Consider the following 17,545-nt stretch of genomic DNA (forward strand, 5'->3'; position numbering starts at 1 on the left):
GTACCATTGTTACAGTTTATCTTGGCCCACACGCCTTTTTAATAAACACACACTGTAGACGATGGGAAATAACATACAGATATTCCATACTTTATGTAGTATCAGATTGGAGTGACTGGTTGTGTCCTTAGTCTGTCTCTCCATGGAGATTGTTCTCTGTCATAGCGTCACCAGAGGGCCTAAGTCTTGGTCGTATCACACTGGTCATTTGTGACATGCATTTTATTGCACTCAGCATTCGTATACTAACAATCTTGTACGTGAATATACGTGTTTGGAAAAGACATAACTTTGCTCTCAGTAGTCTGCCGAGGTGATGTAGTTTCTTTTGGTCTGTCATGACTTTCATTGACTAAAGACCTAGAGCCTGTAAAGTGGTTTCACTAGAGATCAACTTCTCTACTTCCTCTATCTCAGATTTCGACATTTACTCCCACAGGTGACATAGATAGAATGCACATGGAGATATTACTCGTTGCCATATAGTTGCACAGCTAAGTGGGTTTAGACCTCCAGCAGGTACACCAAGGGGTTAGAGTGATTATTACTCCTCTTTACCTTGTTACATGCAACATGTACTCTCTCTCTCTCTCTCTGGTGTTGGTTGTAGATATTTGGGAGCCAGCATAGGTTGTGCTACCTTTCACAATCATTGGTGAGCCACATATTGTGAAAGTCATATCCTCCTGGGGCTGCCTTTAATGTGAACAGATTAACACACAGCTCACTTGGGAGTCATAAGTAAAGTGCCATGTTCGTGCATGGTCCTCGACACCTGGAGAACTTTTGTGGTTCATTCCTACTGTTGATGACCAGGGTTGTGTCATTAACCAAGAGGAACCCTGTGTATTCTGTTGTTTCCCAGCTGTAGGTGACAATAATAGTTCATTGAGGAGATCATTGTGAACATTGTGTCAGCAGGGAGATTGGAACTGGACACCAGACACAACGGAACTGGGGACATTGCAGATCGGAACATGACACCAGGCACACCGGAACTAGACATCAGGCAGACTGGAACTGGACACCAGGCAGACTGGGACTTGACATCAGGCAGACTGGAACTGGACATCAGGCAGACTGTATGTGGGCATCATGCACTCCTTAACTTGATACCAGGCAGACCGAATATAGACATCAAGTACACCATAACTTGATACCAGACACACCATAACTGGATACCAGGCAGGCCGGAACTTGACATCAGGTACTCCTTAACTTGATACCAGAAACACCATAACTGGATAACAGGCAGACCGGAACTTGACATCAGGTACTCCGTAACTTGATACCAGAAACACCAAAACTGGATACCAGGCAGGCCGGAACTTGACATCAGGCACTCCGTAGCTTGATACCAGGCAGGCCGAATATCGACATCAGGTACATCATAACTTGATACCAGACGCACAAGAACTGGATACCAGGCAGGTCGGAACTGGACATCAGGCACTCTCTACCTGAACACCAAGCAGACCAGAAGTGGACATCATCCACACTGGAACTGGACATCAGGCAGACCGTATGTGGACATCAGGCACACTGTAACTGGACACCAGGGACACTGGAGCTGGACACCAGGCTGACTGGAACTGGACATCAGGCAGACCGGAACTGGAAACCCAGGCACACTGGAACTGGACACCAGGCAGACTGGAACTGGACACCAGGCACACCGTAACTGGACAGTAGGCAGACTGTAACTGGACACCAGGCACACCGTAACTGGACAGTTGGCAGACTGTAACTGGACACCAGGCACACCGGAACTGGACACCAGGCACACCGTAACTGGAAACCCAGGCACACTGGAACTGGACACCAGGCAGACTGGAACTGGACACCAGGCACACCGTAACTGGACAGTAGGCAGACTGTAACTGGAAACCCAGGCACACTGGAACTGGACACCAGGCACACCGTAACTGGGCAGTAGGCAGACTGTAACTGGACAGCAGGCACACCGTAACTGGACACCATCCATATCGTAACTGGACACCAGGCACATCGTAACTTGACATAAGGCACACCGTAACTGGATACCAGGCACACCATAACTGGTCAGTAGGCACATCGTAACTGGACATCAGGCACATTGGAACTGGAAATCAGGCACACCGTAACTGGATACCAGGCACACCATAACTGGACAGTTGTCAGACTGTAACTGGACACCAGGCACATCGTAACTGGACATCAGGCACATCGTAACTGGACATCAGGCACACCGTAACTGGATACCAGGCACACTGTAACTGGACAGTAGGCACATCGTAACTGGACATCAGGCACATCGGAACTGAACATCAGGCACACTGTAACTGGATACCAGGCACACCATAATTGGACAGTTGTCAGACTGTAACTGGACACCAGGCACATCGTAACTGGACATCAGGCACACCCGAACTGGATACCAGGCACACAGTAACTGAATACCAGGCACACTGTAACTGGACAGTAGGCACACTGTAACTGGACACCAGGCAGACCGGAACTGGACACCAGGCACACCATAACTGGTCAGTAGGCACATCGTAACTGGACATCAGGCACATCGGAACTGGAAATCAGGCACACCGTAACTGGATACCAGGCACACCATAACTGGACAGTTGTCAGACTGTAACTGGACACCAGGCACATCGTAACTGGACATCAGGCACATCGTAACTGGACATCAGGCACACCGTAACTGGATACCAGGCACACTGTAACTGGACAGTAGGCACATCGTAACTGGACATCAGGCACATCGGAACTGAACATCAGGCACACTGTAACTGGATACCAGGCACACCATAATTGGACAGTTGTCAGACTGTAACTGGACACCAGGCACATCGTAACTGGACATCAGGCACACCCGAACTGGATACCAGGCACACAGTAACTGAATACCAGGCACACTGTAACTGGACAGTAGGCACACTGTAACTGGACACCAGGCAGACCGGAACTGGACACCAGGCACACCGTAACTGGACACAAGGCACACCGTAACTGGACACCAGGCAGAACGGAACTGGACACCAGGCAGACCAGAACTGGACACCAGGCACACCGTAACTGGACAGTAGGCAGACTGTAACTGGACACAAGGCACACTGTAACTGGACACAAGGCAGACTGGAACTGGATACCAGGCACACAGTAACTGAATACCAGGCACACTGTAACTGGACAGTAGGCACACTGTAACTGGACATCAGGCAGACCGGAACTGGACACCAGGCACACCGTAACTGGACACCAGGCACACCGAAACTGGACACCAGGCACACCGTAACTGGACCCAAGGCACACTGAAACTGGACATCAGGTACACCGCAACTGGACACCAGGCACACCGTAACTGGACAGTAGGCAGAACGGAACTGGACACCAGGCAGACCAGAACTGGACACAAGGCACACCGTAACTGGACAGTAGGCAGACTGTAACTGGACACCAGGCACAGCGGAACTGGATACCCGGCACACTGTAACTGGACACCAGGCAGACTGGAACTGGACACCAGGCACACCGGAACTGGATACCCGGCACACTGGAACTGGACACCAGGCAGACTGGAACTGGACACCAGGCAGACTGGAACTGGACACAAGGCACACCGTAACTGGACACCAGGCAGACCGGAACTGGACACAAGGCACACTGTAACTGGACACAAGGCACGCCGTAACTGGTCACCAGGCAGAATGGAACTGGACACCAGGCAGACCAGAACTGGACACCAGGCAGACCGGAACTGGACACCAGGCACACCGTAACTGGACACCAGGCACACCGTAACTGGACACCAGGCACACCGTAACTGGACACAAGGCACACCGTAACTGGACATCAGGTACACCGCAACTGGACACCAGGCACATCAGGTGTGGACATCAGGTTCACTGGAACTGGAGAACAGGCACACCAGGAATTAATGACATTGCCTACTTACAGATACCCCTATCAATGTTACCAAAGGTCAAGACACATAATAAACGGTCTAATTGGGATCTTATGTAAAACATTTATTATGTTCCTATGGATTGCCTTTTCTTTGGATTTATCATGTGTTCGAGACACAGACATATTTGTATAGTACGATTATACAGAGGCTGATCACAGCTGATAGGAGGTCGTTATACTTTAGCTTCAAATGTACAGTTAAGTCAGATTTACATTAACATTGTATCATGTAACTGTCAACGGAGGAAGGCTTAGAAGCTCATTTTACTCTCTGAGAAGACAAATTAAAGAAAAGGCCTGTATGATACTGCAGATATCGAGGCAACTTGTTCATTATATAATGTCATTAAAGATAGACAACGTTATTTTCTAATAGTTCATTGAGGGAAAATGGAAATGCTGAAATAATGTTGAACGCCCTTTATGATTTTATGACGTAATAAGGCTTGTTTGAAATCATTACTTGTAAGTGTAAACATTGATAGATTATTCATGATTATGACTGTATGGAGTAATGGTCAAGAATCGACATTTATTGACTGACTGACTGACTGACAGACTGACTGACTGACTGACTGACTGATGACACATGCTATGATGTATCTAGTTACAAAGTATTTTAATATGGTACAAAGTTGTACTGCAATTTACCTTGACAAGCACAGATGCACCAAGCAGTCTGGATGATCTGCATGTCCCAGACACCGCCCCTCCTCTCTACACGTACGGCGTTGACAGTTGATGCCTCGACATTCCAGGTGTAGATGATCCCAGTTGATACAAAGACTGTTGGAGCACAGGTGTGAACAGTCCATGGTCTTTGGTAACTGCACGCTCCCATGGCGAATCATGTAGGCCAGTCTGTGAACCAGTACAGTGTGCCAAGTGCTGCTGTTGGGAAACTGAATTGTCATCCTACCATACGTAATCTGTCCTGACGTCTGTCCACAGCCACCCCACAGGACACATTCTCCGTTGGTCGAAAGGGAGGACCTTTCCCTCAGCTTCTGGAGGTATTTCTCTTGCCACCTATCCATTACCATCCGCCTGTGAAGACGTTCTATAATGTGACGTCATTGAGAGTAGTAGACAGGATAATACTCTCTGAACTCGTTCAACCAGACTGCATCGTTCCAGGTTGGAAGATGCGTCCGTATTAACGAACGTCATTGAAATCAACGTAAAAGTGTACGAATCTTTAAAACGCCTCCAACTTACGTTTAGGGTAGAAGGGTTTTTTAGACTCGCGTGTTTTACACAGTTGTATTTGAGAGTTTCATATGTTACTGAATATTCTAATTTTCGGCCAAAATTGGAAATGGAGTCAAATTATAACTGACATATGTACATGGAAAGAAAACGGTGTCCTATGTAATAGGATCATTTCCGTCATTGAAATATTACCAGCAAGTGTTATCCTTATTGTCAGTCACTAAATACTTTGAAGTTGGTTATATATCATTCACTACATGGTAACAGACAGACCGACACAATCAACTAAAGGAGCGTGGCCTTATAACTATATAGAGACGGAGCTCGGTTGTTCTTGAGAAAAGTGTAACGTGATCTTATACCCTTGAACCATCACTGTCTTGCAATATTCAATCGGAATAAATCTGGCATCATCCAGATATCAACAAAGTTAAATAAACATAAATGCAGGATCAAATATACTGAACTTAGACAGATACGTCCGATTTTTTAAATGACTCAACTGAACTATGTATTATTTTCTGCACTAACGAAGACAAGCGTGTTGATTGTCACAGTTTATGGAACATTATCAAACGTTACAAACACAATCCTAAAAACATGCAAAACGGACGCGCGTCGCACAAGTCACATGTCGTATGCCTCAATGCTAGGGTGACTGCTTATCATTGACGGTAATTGTTAGAACACACGGTCGTGGCCCAGCTCTTGTTCCTATTCATGGAAATCGGTTGCATGTGCGCAGATTGATGCGAAATAAGCTCATACCAGTCATATACTAACATGTCACCAATCCCAGCTTAATCTTTTAACAGAAAGAACAGCTATGTGTATGCAGATTTGTAAGACGTTTGATAGCGCTTGACTGTATGTCTAACTTCTATAGCAGAGACGGTATTTATTCCATTTGTGGTAACAAACAACTTTTATAACAATGACGTCTGTTATTTTCAATGTTCATGTTTGATGTCAAAAGGGGGAAATGTTTCTCGGGCATCGGCGCGTGGCTTTGAATTACCCGGATGAGATTCTTACTCAGCACGTCCCTCACCTCAAAGCCAACGCCAACATGACGTTTTAACAAGTCACACTACACGCATCACATGCAACTTTCTGCGGGCTAACCACGTGGATTTATGCCCTGACCAGCCAAAAGTCCGGAAATCAATCCAATTGAACATGTGTGGGACTCTTTGGACAGACGTGTAAGACGACGTCAGAATCAGCATCAACATGAAACGCGACATGAAATCCAGAGAATAGTGACGTCATGAGACGCCGATGCAGAGCTTTGATTGATGCAGACGCTGGCCACACCTGGTCTTGATAATTCAACTTTCAGTTGTGATAGCACTTCCACAGTAACGTCAGCCACATCATTCTACGGGTGTTTCTGTGACAGATTTCTGCTGACATCAACTCACGAGGCAGTGCATGTTTTGGAATATTATAACAGTTTTACATCATGGTGACAATAAAATATTATTTTCATTAAAATAAAGTCCGACGTTTCTTTTTTTGTTCAGTGTACTTGCAAAGCAGTCCAAGTATTAATAAATACTAATAATACCGTAGTAAATAAAATACATGCAGTAAAAATATTTTAGAGTAAGAAAAGCTCTAACTCTGAAAAGCCCTCTCCCAAGTTGACCTTGACGTAATGTGACGTGATTAGGAAACATGGCAACTGTAAACATGACTGATGTGAATCAAGTCTGAAATAATTGTTCCACCTGATTTTGTAACTTGGAAAAACACTGCAGTGGTAGCTGCCAAATGGTAAGTCACCTACCATTTGGCAGCTAAACCATTGCAGTGTTTTTCCGGTGATAAACATGATGCATGAAATATCAGGTCTGTTATGCATCTCAAATTTCATGTTAAGGATAAACTAGCTTAACAGACAATAGATTAAAGTCTCTTTAAGAAATATACAACACATTTACTATCATTTACTATTTTGTTTTTTGTTTTGTTTGTTAAAACAATGTCAATATGAGAAAAAAAATGTACATTAAATATTGTATACAAGGATTAAGGGCGTGGCTAAGTAGGAATTCTATGCTACACATCATTTCTTCTGTTGGGTGAAATAAAAAAATGGTTAATGGAATATAGAGTTTTATTTGATGTTTTGTTGTTTAACAGCCTGCAATTGGACATGTCTGGACCAGGCAATCCAGTGATCGATATTTTGTGATTCAGGATGTTGGGGTACGATGACACGCTATCAACACAGAGCCACACTATCCCATCCATTAAGTCACCCCCAACAATACACATGGGTTACTGGGGACCAAGTTTAACCCAGAAACACCACAGCATAAGATTCTTTAGATTCGTTACACTCCAAGCTACTCAACGCTGAATAACCTTCCACTGGTGAACGAGAACTAACTAGTAAAACTATCACTCTTGCCTCTGGACCACGACTCCGGCCAAGTAAGTGGCAGTAGTAGAAATGTCCTGGCAATAACTAACAAGTTGAAAACATTAATGTTTATAGTCATTTGTGGTACTTGCTGAAACTCTTGGATTGGGGTGGTGTGTTGGGTGTGTGTATGTGGGGTGGGTGTGGGTGTGTAAGGGGGAGGGGGGACTCGATGACTTGGCTGATTTGATGTCATCATATCTAAGTCGCATGGATTCATGCTCATAATATCAAATACTAGATTGTCTGGTCTTGATTATATATAGCTGGATTATTATGGCTGTGTTAAATAAAAAGCCAAAAAAATTACTTTCATTCTAATCTAGTTGTGGATAAGGTGTAAATATCATTATTGTATTGCAGTTTTAGAGAGCTTTGAAGAGTACACACTGTCCTCTGTAAATCATTTGAGGTGAGGTGAGGTGAGGTGAGGTGAGGTGAGGTGAAATGGGGTTTAATGTCATATTCAAGATTATCACCATTATAAGCGATGTGTTTGTGTGTGTGTGGCTGCTTGCTTTAGTCCGGACTACTGCCAGTTTCATAGTGCTAGACAATTGAGATACTTTGGTACAAGCGGTAAACATTCATATGCGAAGTTTTAGTAAAGATAATAAGGTACAGGGTAGAAGATATAGCTCAGTTTTAGAGAGGATATTTAGTTTCATTAGGGATCCTATTTGATGACTACGGTAATCTATCACGAAGGGGACGTGATAATTTCGGCATAAACGGTAAGTAAAATAACACGGTCATTGATCCGAATAAAGATACGAAGGTACGCGACAGGAGATAGATATTAGTTTTAAATGAGAGAATAGTAAGTTTTCAGTAGCGATCATTTTGGTGACTACGGTAATGTTTCACTCAGGCGATGTTATATTGACCAGGCGCATTTCCTATAGCTAACGAACTACATGATAACAGACCCGTGAAGATCCGGGGTACAATAGGTCTTCTGCAACCCATGCCTGTCGTAAAAGGCGACTATGCTTGGCGTAAGGGGCGAGTAACTGGATCGGGTGGTCAGGCTCGCTGATTTGATTGATGCATGTCATCGGTCCCAATTGTGTGGATCGATGCTCATGATATTATTAATCACTGGATTGTCTGGTCCAGACTCGATTATTTACAGACCGCCGTCATATAGCTGGAATATTAGTTATGGTGTCTTTGGTGGCCGTATACGGTGTCATATTAGGTTAGCAGAAAAATATTTGCCGAATTTATTATGCGGAAAAGTTTACATTATTTGATATCTTTGTCACGCATGTCATGTCAAAACTTAAAACTCAAAAATTACCACTTACAACCTAAGACGTTAGGAGTCAAAAGGGAGACTACTCTTCAAACCTTGTTGATAATTTTAACTTTAAATATTCTTTATTAAAGACACGAACGTGATCCAAAAAAAACCCATTAACGTCCTTGCACATCAAAAATAATGATATTAAAACTCAAAACAGTGTCGAATAACGAATTTCTGTACCAGAATTTTCATGTGAAATATGTGAGGTGGGTGTATGAAAATCCAAAATGGCTGTTACTGACGGTATACGGTCTCATATTAGGTCAGTGACAACCATCTTGGATTTTTACTGACGGTATACCGGCTCATGTGGGGTCAGTAGTATGCTGAGTACGGCGTTAAACAACCAACCAACATGATAACAGATAATGGAGTGACTACGGTAATTATGTACTTCAACGATACGCGTTTGAATGTACATTGTCGCGAAATATATAAGAAGACTATGACTACGGTAATGTATTTGGCGTATAAGGTTATTTTGCGCCGTTTATAACTGTATGTATACTGCAACTGCAACCAAAGTTTCTATAATATATTCATTATGGGATGCGAATTGGGACAAATTGCATATGTCTTTACGAAAGTAATTTTCAGTTTCATAACGATACAACATGAGATCAGTATCACACGCTTTCTTCCAATTGAGCTTATATCCACCACATGTTTTTTAGGACAGTTATTTGTTATACACAGAAGGATAGGCAGATGGTCTGAGACAGTATATGGTATATCAGTAACAATGGTATAATCATGTTGTGGGTTTGACACAATGGTCTGGCCAATGCGGATAACAATTTACAACGCACGTCATGAGGAAAGCAACCAGTGTCATCCTGTCCTCATGAGAGATGATATTAATTACTGTTTAGCCCTAGGCTAAACATATGTCTGCTGCCAAGGGAATAGGTTTTAACTCTTGACAATTATTAACGACAGAAGAAAAGAATGGAAAGATGGGAATCTCGATACTGCCGAACAAAAGTTGATTTTGATTATAGTTGGAAGGTCGTCAATCATGCGCCTGCTGGAGTGAGAATACATATCGACGCCTGGCCAGGAGAAGGGCCGTGCTCACATGGGTGTACCATGCTCATTTGTGATTCGTAATTTTTAGGTTCACGTAAATGAGCTTGCTGAGGGAACCCTGCTGTGTTCGACTAATGTCCTGAAAAATGAGCTATCCCGTGCCTACTAACTTGTAAATATAAGGATTTCCAATGTTAAGGATAATTTGTGAAAAATTAGAAAAACAAGCATGAAATACTCATATCCCCCGCCAATATGACATGTCCGGTTGTGTGCAATGCATTAGCTCCTGTGAACTATGTTCACTGGGCCTTTTTGTAAATGGCCTCAGCACTTGTTGCAATGGAAACGTAAAAAATAAAAATTTCTTAAATTCCTAAATAGCAAAAGGCAGTTCAGTATGTGTCTGGTAAACATGCATAGTTTTGTTAGAAAGTATTGAATGGGTTTTGAGTTATGCTCCAGAAACAAACACTACCCAATAGAACCTAAGTCCAACTTGTTGCAATGGAAACGTAAAAAATACAAATTTATAAAATTCCTAAATAGCAAAAGGCACCAGTTCAGTATGTGCCTGGTAGACATGCAAAGTTTTGTAAGAAAGTATTTAATGGTTTTTGAGTTACCCTCCGGAAACGAACAGCACACTTATAGAACCTAAGTCCAATTTGTTGCCATGGAAACGTAAAAAATAAAAATTTATAAAATTCCTAAATAGCAAAAGGCACCAGTTCAGCATGAGTCTGATAGACATGCAAAGTTTCGTAGAGAAATATTAAATGATTTCTGAGTTATGCTCCGGAAACGATTTCGGGACGCACACACGCACACACGCTCACACGCACACACGCACACACACACACATACGGACGGAACCCATTTCTATATCCCCCGCCAACTTCGTTGGGGCGGGGGATAAAAAGCATTAAGAAATATATGCAATTTAATAAATCCAAGGGGGAATTATCTCGTGGGCTCAATGAATGTGACCCTCCTTCCCGTTCGTGTGACGAGGGGGTCCTAGTGGGTGCGACACACGGTAATGTCGAGCTAGGCCTGTACCCTCCTCCCCGGCCGTGTGACGAGGGGGACCTAGTGGGTGTGACACACGGTAATGCCGAGCTAGGCCTGTACCCTCCTCCCCGGCCGTGTGACGAGGGGGGCCTAGTGGGTGTGACACACGGTAATGCCGAGCTAGGCCTGTACCCTCCTCCCCGGCCGTGTGACGAGGGGGTCCTAGTGGGTGTGACACACGGTAATGCCGAGCTAGGCCTGTACCCTCCTCCCCGGCCGTGTGACGAGGGGGACCTAGTGGGTGTGACACACGGTAATGTCGAGCTAGGCCTGTACCCTCCTCCCCGGCCGTGTGACGAGGGGGACCTAGTGGGTGTGACACACGGTTATGCCGAGCTAGACCTGTACCCTCCTCCCCGGCCGTGTGACGAGGGGGTCCTAGTGGGTATGACACACGGTAATGCCGAGCTAGACCTGTACCCTCCTCCCCGGCCGTGTGACGAGGGGGACCTAGCTGGTGTGACACACGGTAATGCCAAGCTAGGCCTGTACCCTCCTCCCCGGCCGTGTGACGAGGGGGAGGGGAACCTAGTGGGCGAGACACACGGCAATGCCGAGCTAGGCCTGTACCCTCCTCCCCGGCCGTGTGACGAGGGGGCCTAGTGTGTGTGACACACGGTAATGCCGAGCTAGGCCTGTAACCTCCTCCCCGGCCGTGTGACGAGGGGGACCTAGTGGGTGCGACACACGGTAATGCCGAGCTAGGCCTGTACCCTCCTCCCCGGCCGTGTGACGAGGGGGAGGGGAACCTAGTGGGTGTGACACACGGTAATTCCAAACTAGGCCTGTACCCTCCTCCCCGGCCGTGTGACGAGGGGGACCTAGTGGGTGTGACACACGGTAATGTCAAGCTAGGCCTGTACCCACGTCGCGGGACGTTGCTCCTTATATCCATCACTGGTTTGTCTGGTACAGAGTCGATTGTCAGACAGTCGCGATACAGCAGAACAGAAGCAAACAGACACAGTGCACTGTGTCATTGTATAGGGAATTGCCGTGGAGGTGGAAAGGCCAAGTGGCATATATGCCATGAAGGCTGCATGAGAGACTGGCTTTCTGTCTATACCAGCCACGCCGCCCTGTTGTTAATGGACGTCGATATATACCATATGTGCATATCAAGCATTATCCTACGTCTGAGCGATAGTTCTCACTCATGTTTTAACCCCCGCGGTGTTAACATATTTAATTACTGCAATATATACTTGTAAAAAATGAATATCACAGATAACCCACTACCATAGCAATTGTTCTTTTCTAAAGGCCCTCTGAGACAATACAGACCCTATGGTGTACTGTTCACGTAATGAGAGGCTATATAGCTACTAAATTACAAAACTTCAGCTACAGATTTTCGTTGGGATTCAGGGCCAGAAAACCACCCAGAATCCTATATGCTGGTCGCAACACCACTAATCTTACAATCAGGTTAAGATATGTGACGTCGGGGATTGTGTGCTGTGCTATGCTGTGCTGTGCTGTGCTGTGTATCCTGGTGGTATAGACTTTTGCTCATGCTGTCGACCACTGGTTTGACTTCCTTTACTGCACGCATAATAGACATGTATATGATTGAGTTGCTTGTTTGCTTGCTTGCTTTGCGTTGGGTTGGGTCGATGCTATTGCTCAATACAGGTGTATTCATTGTCTCACTGACCCGTCAGTTAGAATAGGCCTTCAGCAACCCATGCTTGCTGTGAAAGGCGACTAACGGGATCGGGTGGTCAGGCTCGCTGACTTGGTTGATGCATGTCGTCATCGATGCACAGTATTCCAAACACTGGATTGTCTGGTCCAGGCTCGGTTATTTACAAGCCTGTCATATAGCTGGAATATCGCTGAGGGCGGCGTTAAACAAAGAAACCAACCAACCAAACAAACAAACATTGTCTCACAGACAGGCAGAAGCGGCTGACAAACAAGCGGGGTGGGCGGGTCTGGTGGCGATGGGGGAAGTGCAGTGCTCTAATGATGTCTTATAAAATTTAACTCCACCGTAAAAGATTCATTCAGCTATGCATGTATATTATCTACAAAAGATAATGAAAAAAGGATTGTTACACGCAAGGGTTCGAACACACGATCTCTGTTTTTTAAAAAAGTGTCTCGCTACCGACTGCGCTACAAACACACATAGAATGTCAGATGTAATTTTCCTAGTCATACCTAAACATTTTTCGAGGTTCCCGAAAGGAATTGAACATGCCAGATTTAACATGAAAATGTACAGGAATTGACAAAATGTGACTCGATTGCTCATTCGTGATGTTAGAGACGGGGCCCAGCTTTACTCGACCACAGGACCATGTTACAATAAAAATATTAAAAAGTCGCAAAAAAATCATACACGAGGCCTCGTGTATGATTTTTTTGCGACTTTTTTAATATTTTTATTGTTAGGCCTCGTGTATGATGTTTTTACGACTTATTTTATATTTTTATTGTTACATGGTCCTGTGACTCGACACTGGACTACCCACAGCCGACTTGAAACCGCTGTGACGTCATAACTGGCGATGATGACGTCACACTCTCTGTACTTGAACTCGGTGACCTTGGTCCTCAGACAGCCGACAAAGACGCTTTATGTGGTCAAATTTCTGTTGATATTCGGCCAGAAAACGGGTCAAGTTAAGATGACGTTTACTGCATAATGCGTTATTGTATGGGGCCAGATTGCGAATTGAAGAATTGTCTAAATTTCACTCCTAATATACATGTATTAAGGTGTTACAGAAAGTAAAGGACTTATATTACGTTGATAAATTATCTAAAATGTCACGTGACCACCGCCATACTGGTCTGAAGCTGGACCCAGAGGCGAGACGACAGTGACGGAAGTACAAAATAGGATGAGGGTAGTCGGCACCGTTTTCGCTTCTCTTCCAATTTAGATGATTGGCATGGGGTACAAAGTACATTGTCAATGTCTTGTCTTTTTTTCAAGCACAAGCAATGAGCAGATAATATAATCTGAAGTAATGAACATTATCTTTATTAGCTATAGCTGTTACCATATTAGGTGGGACACCATCCATACTTCGTCTGGGTCTGGAGTGGCCATACCCCTCCCTTTTCTTCATAAATGACTCTCCCCAAACCAGGAACTAAGTAAATATATAACATGATGGTCGTTAAAGTTAAGTAAATAATGGTGTACATGTTGTGTTTGTGATATTTGGGTTGGACTCTCTCTCTCTTGCCCCTCTCTCTCAAGTTTGTTTTGACGTCAAAAACACGCACAATTTCATCGGGATTTTTTATCGCTAAATATAACTCACGGAAAATTCTCAGTGAATGTGTACTTCAACATAAATGTCATATGTCTATCACTGTTAGGACATGTACTTGCCAATGATATGAATTATTGGACATTTAGATTTCAAACAAGGGCGCTTACTTGACTTTGCTTGCCATATTCGGGTGCGTCCACATTATGATTAATGTAGAAAAATAGGAAACTTATAATACCAGCACTTTTATCGATGGCTAGGCAGTGCATAGATCTTTTGGATTTGGTGACTTTAGATACTGATGGAAAGACAATCAACTCGAGTTTCATGTTTACAATTTGGTTAAACTGTGTGAAGAAATAAAGACGTTGTAACACTTTTGATACATTGTAAACGTTTTTGAAACCGCGACGTCATCACAGTGCGGCACTGAGCAGTATATGCCAAGCCAGCGGACGGCCGGGCACCATGAGGGTTAATATAATGGTGTACATGTTGTGTTTGTGATATTTTGGATGGACTGTGTTCATAAATCCAAGAAAGGATCCCAGGTGTTTTTGGAAAATCCTTCAAAGAGGGAGAAGCAGTCGTACAATCACCATGAAAATATCAGTTGAACTGTGGTGTAACCATGTCTGTCAGTGACACTGTATTTGATTTCTCAGCTATGATTGACATTAATCTGTCTCCATCCGACAGAACATTTTAACAACGTAAATGATCTAAACAGACCATTTACAGAGGAAGAAATATATTCTTGTTTATAAGCGTTGAAATCAAATACATTCTCTCCCCAGTGAGCAAACAGTAGTATTTGTCCACTGCACAAAGGCAGGAAATATCCAAGAGCCTAATAATTAGAGAGGAATATCCCATATTGACTCAATTTGTAAAATACTCTGTGTTGTATTCAAGAAAAGACTGGAGCTGTGGGGTGATAGAAATAACATGTTATCCATGCAAGCCAGTTTTAGGCCAAATTATTCAACTGTTGACCAGATATTCTGCTTGCAGGGTGATCTCAAAAAGGGGGAAGATTTTATTGTATATTTATTGACTTTACAAAAGCATTTGATCTTGTCAATCTTACAGTTCTTTTCCAGAGTTATATGGGCATCATGGGACATTTCTAAATATTGTCAAAATGTACACTAACCTATCATCTTGTGTTGGAACAGGCAATGGAATAACAGATTACTTTAGATGTAATATTGACACCATCAGGGTTGCACTTTAAGCCCACAAATATTATTCATTTCAATAAATAAGTTGGTTAATATGTTGGATTTGTTGGCAATTGGAGAAGAAGAAACTTGACTCTTATAGGTAAAATTACTGTTATCAAGTCATTGGCTCTCTCAACTCTTGTCCATATTTTTATGGCACTGCCAAACCCCCAAAAGATTTTATTATAAACTTAAATAAAATTGTGTTTAGATTTTTATTGAATGATAAACCAGATAAAATTTAAAAACAAAAAAATCTGAAAAACAATTACGCTGATGGTGGGCTTATAATGGTGGACATTAAAATATTTATAGAATCACTAAAATTATCTACATTAAGCAGGTATCTAAAAAAGAGTACATATGATAATCCTTCAGTTTTTTCTTTCACTGATATGATTAATTTAGGAGTTAATGCTGATAAATATTTATGTGTGAAGAACCCTTTTTGGAGAGATGTTTTAAATGTTTGGGCAAGTCTCATATGGCAGAAAATTTACAACAGATTCAGAAAAGATTTCCGAAATTCTATCACAGCCCCTATGGCTAAATCACCAATTTAAACTTGAAAACTACATAATTAAAAATTGGTTTAAAAAGGGTATAATGACAATTAAGGACTTACCGTATATCGCTGTGTATAAGGCGACCCCACGTATAAGACGACCCCCCTGTACACGCCTTAAAAATCAACCCAAAATCCTATACTCCGTGTATAAGGCGACCGGGAATGAAACATATCACAAGTCTGACTGATATAGAAGATTAACGTGCGCTTTCCGACTGTAGCGTATTTCGCACACGGACATCAGAAGTTAGTTAGTTACTTTGGAGATTTAACGTGCGCTTTCCGGTATGTAATGAGAAAGGATTTCTGCAATTTGAAATATTAAAAGTATGTTATGATATACAGGGTACAATACTAGATTATAATAAGGTTAAACTTAGTATACCTAAAGAATGGAGAGACACTGTCAATCATTATATCCAAATACCAATACATGACTTAAACCTTAGTCCACAATTGAGGGATATATTTATACCCATTCAAGGATCTAGGTACCTTTATGATAGACTAATTACAATAACAAAACCACCCTTAGTAAATGGAAAATGGCAGTCTCTTTTTGACGATGATATTCCATGGAAAGAAGTTTATTCAAACTTCAGAAAATGTACTAAAGATACTAAATTGATTGACTTTCAGTTTAAGTTTATCCATAGAATAATTTACACCAAAAAGGAATTATTACATATGAAACTAGTTGATAATGATATTTGAAGTATTTGAAGTATTATTCTGTTAAACTCAATTGGACTATGCCGTGGATCGTGTAGGTGTCAGCCTATTCATACTCAACAGTATAATTCTAAAAACGTTATAAATGGCAAGTAATTTATAAAATACGAAACTGGCTCCCGTGTAAAACCAATTTTATGAAACTTGTGAATAGTTGAGGTATCTGACTCGCTTTCGCTCGTCAGATACCACAACTATTCACTCGTTTCATAAAATTGGTATTACACGGGAGCTTGTTTAGTATTCTATATGTCTCTATGTCTGTATCTCTATGTCAATGTCTATATGTCTGTGTCTATGTGTTTATGTCTATGTCTATGTATATATGTGTTTATGTTCATATGACTATATGTCTGTGTCCCTATGTCAATGTCTATGTTTATGTCTATATGTCTATGTATATATGTTGATGTCTGTCTTTATGTCTATGTGTATGTCTATATGTGTATGTCTATGTGTATGTCTATATGTGTATGTCTATGTGTATGTCTATGTGTGTATGTCTATATGTGTATGTCTATATGTGTATGTCTATGTCTATATGTGTATGTCTATGTGTATGTCTATATGTATATGTCTATGTGTATGTCTATATGTGTATGTCTATGTGTATGTCTATATGTGTATGTCTATATGTGTATGTCTATGTGTATGTCTATGTGTATGTCTATGTCTATATGTGTATGTCTATGTGTATGTCTATGTGTATGTCTATATGTGTATGTCTATGTGTATGTCTATGTGTATGTCTATATGTGTATGTCTATGTGT

At 42.5% G+C, this 17,545-nt stretch overlaps 1 protein-coding gene across 1 annotated transcript; it reads left to right on the top strand.

Moving 5' to 3' along the window:
• The first annotated feature begins 10,877 nt into the window (after positions 1 to 10,877).
• Positions 10,878 to 11,618, top strand: LOC125378569. Its single transcript, XM_048394017.1, has one exon. The coding sequence runs from the start codon at positions 10,878 to 10,880 to the stop codon at positions 11,616 to 11,618; it is 741 nt and encodes a 246-aa protein (XP_048249974.1).
• The last annotated feature ends 5,927 nt before the right edge of the window (positions 11,619 to 17,545 follow it).

Source organism: Haliotis rufescens, unplaced genomic scaffold (genome assembly GCF_023055435.1).
Source record: "Haliotis rufescens isolate VD_foot unplaced genomic scaffold, xgHalRufe1.0.p SCAF_127, whole genome shotgun sequence".
Taxonomy (NCBI): Eukaryota; Metazoa; Mollusca; class Gastropoda; order Lepetellida; family Haliotidae; genus Haliotis; species Haliotis rufescens.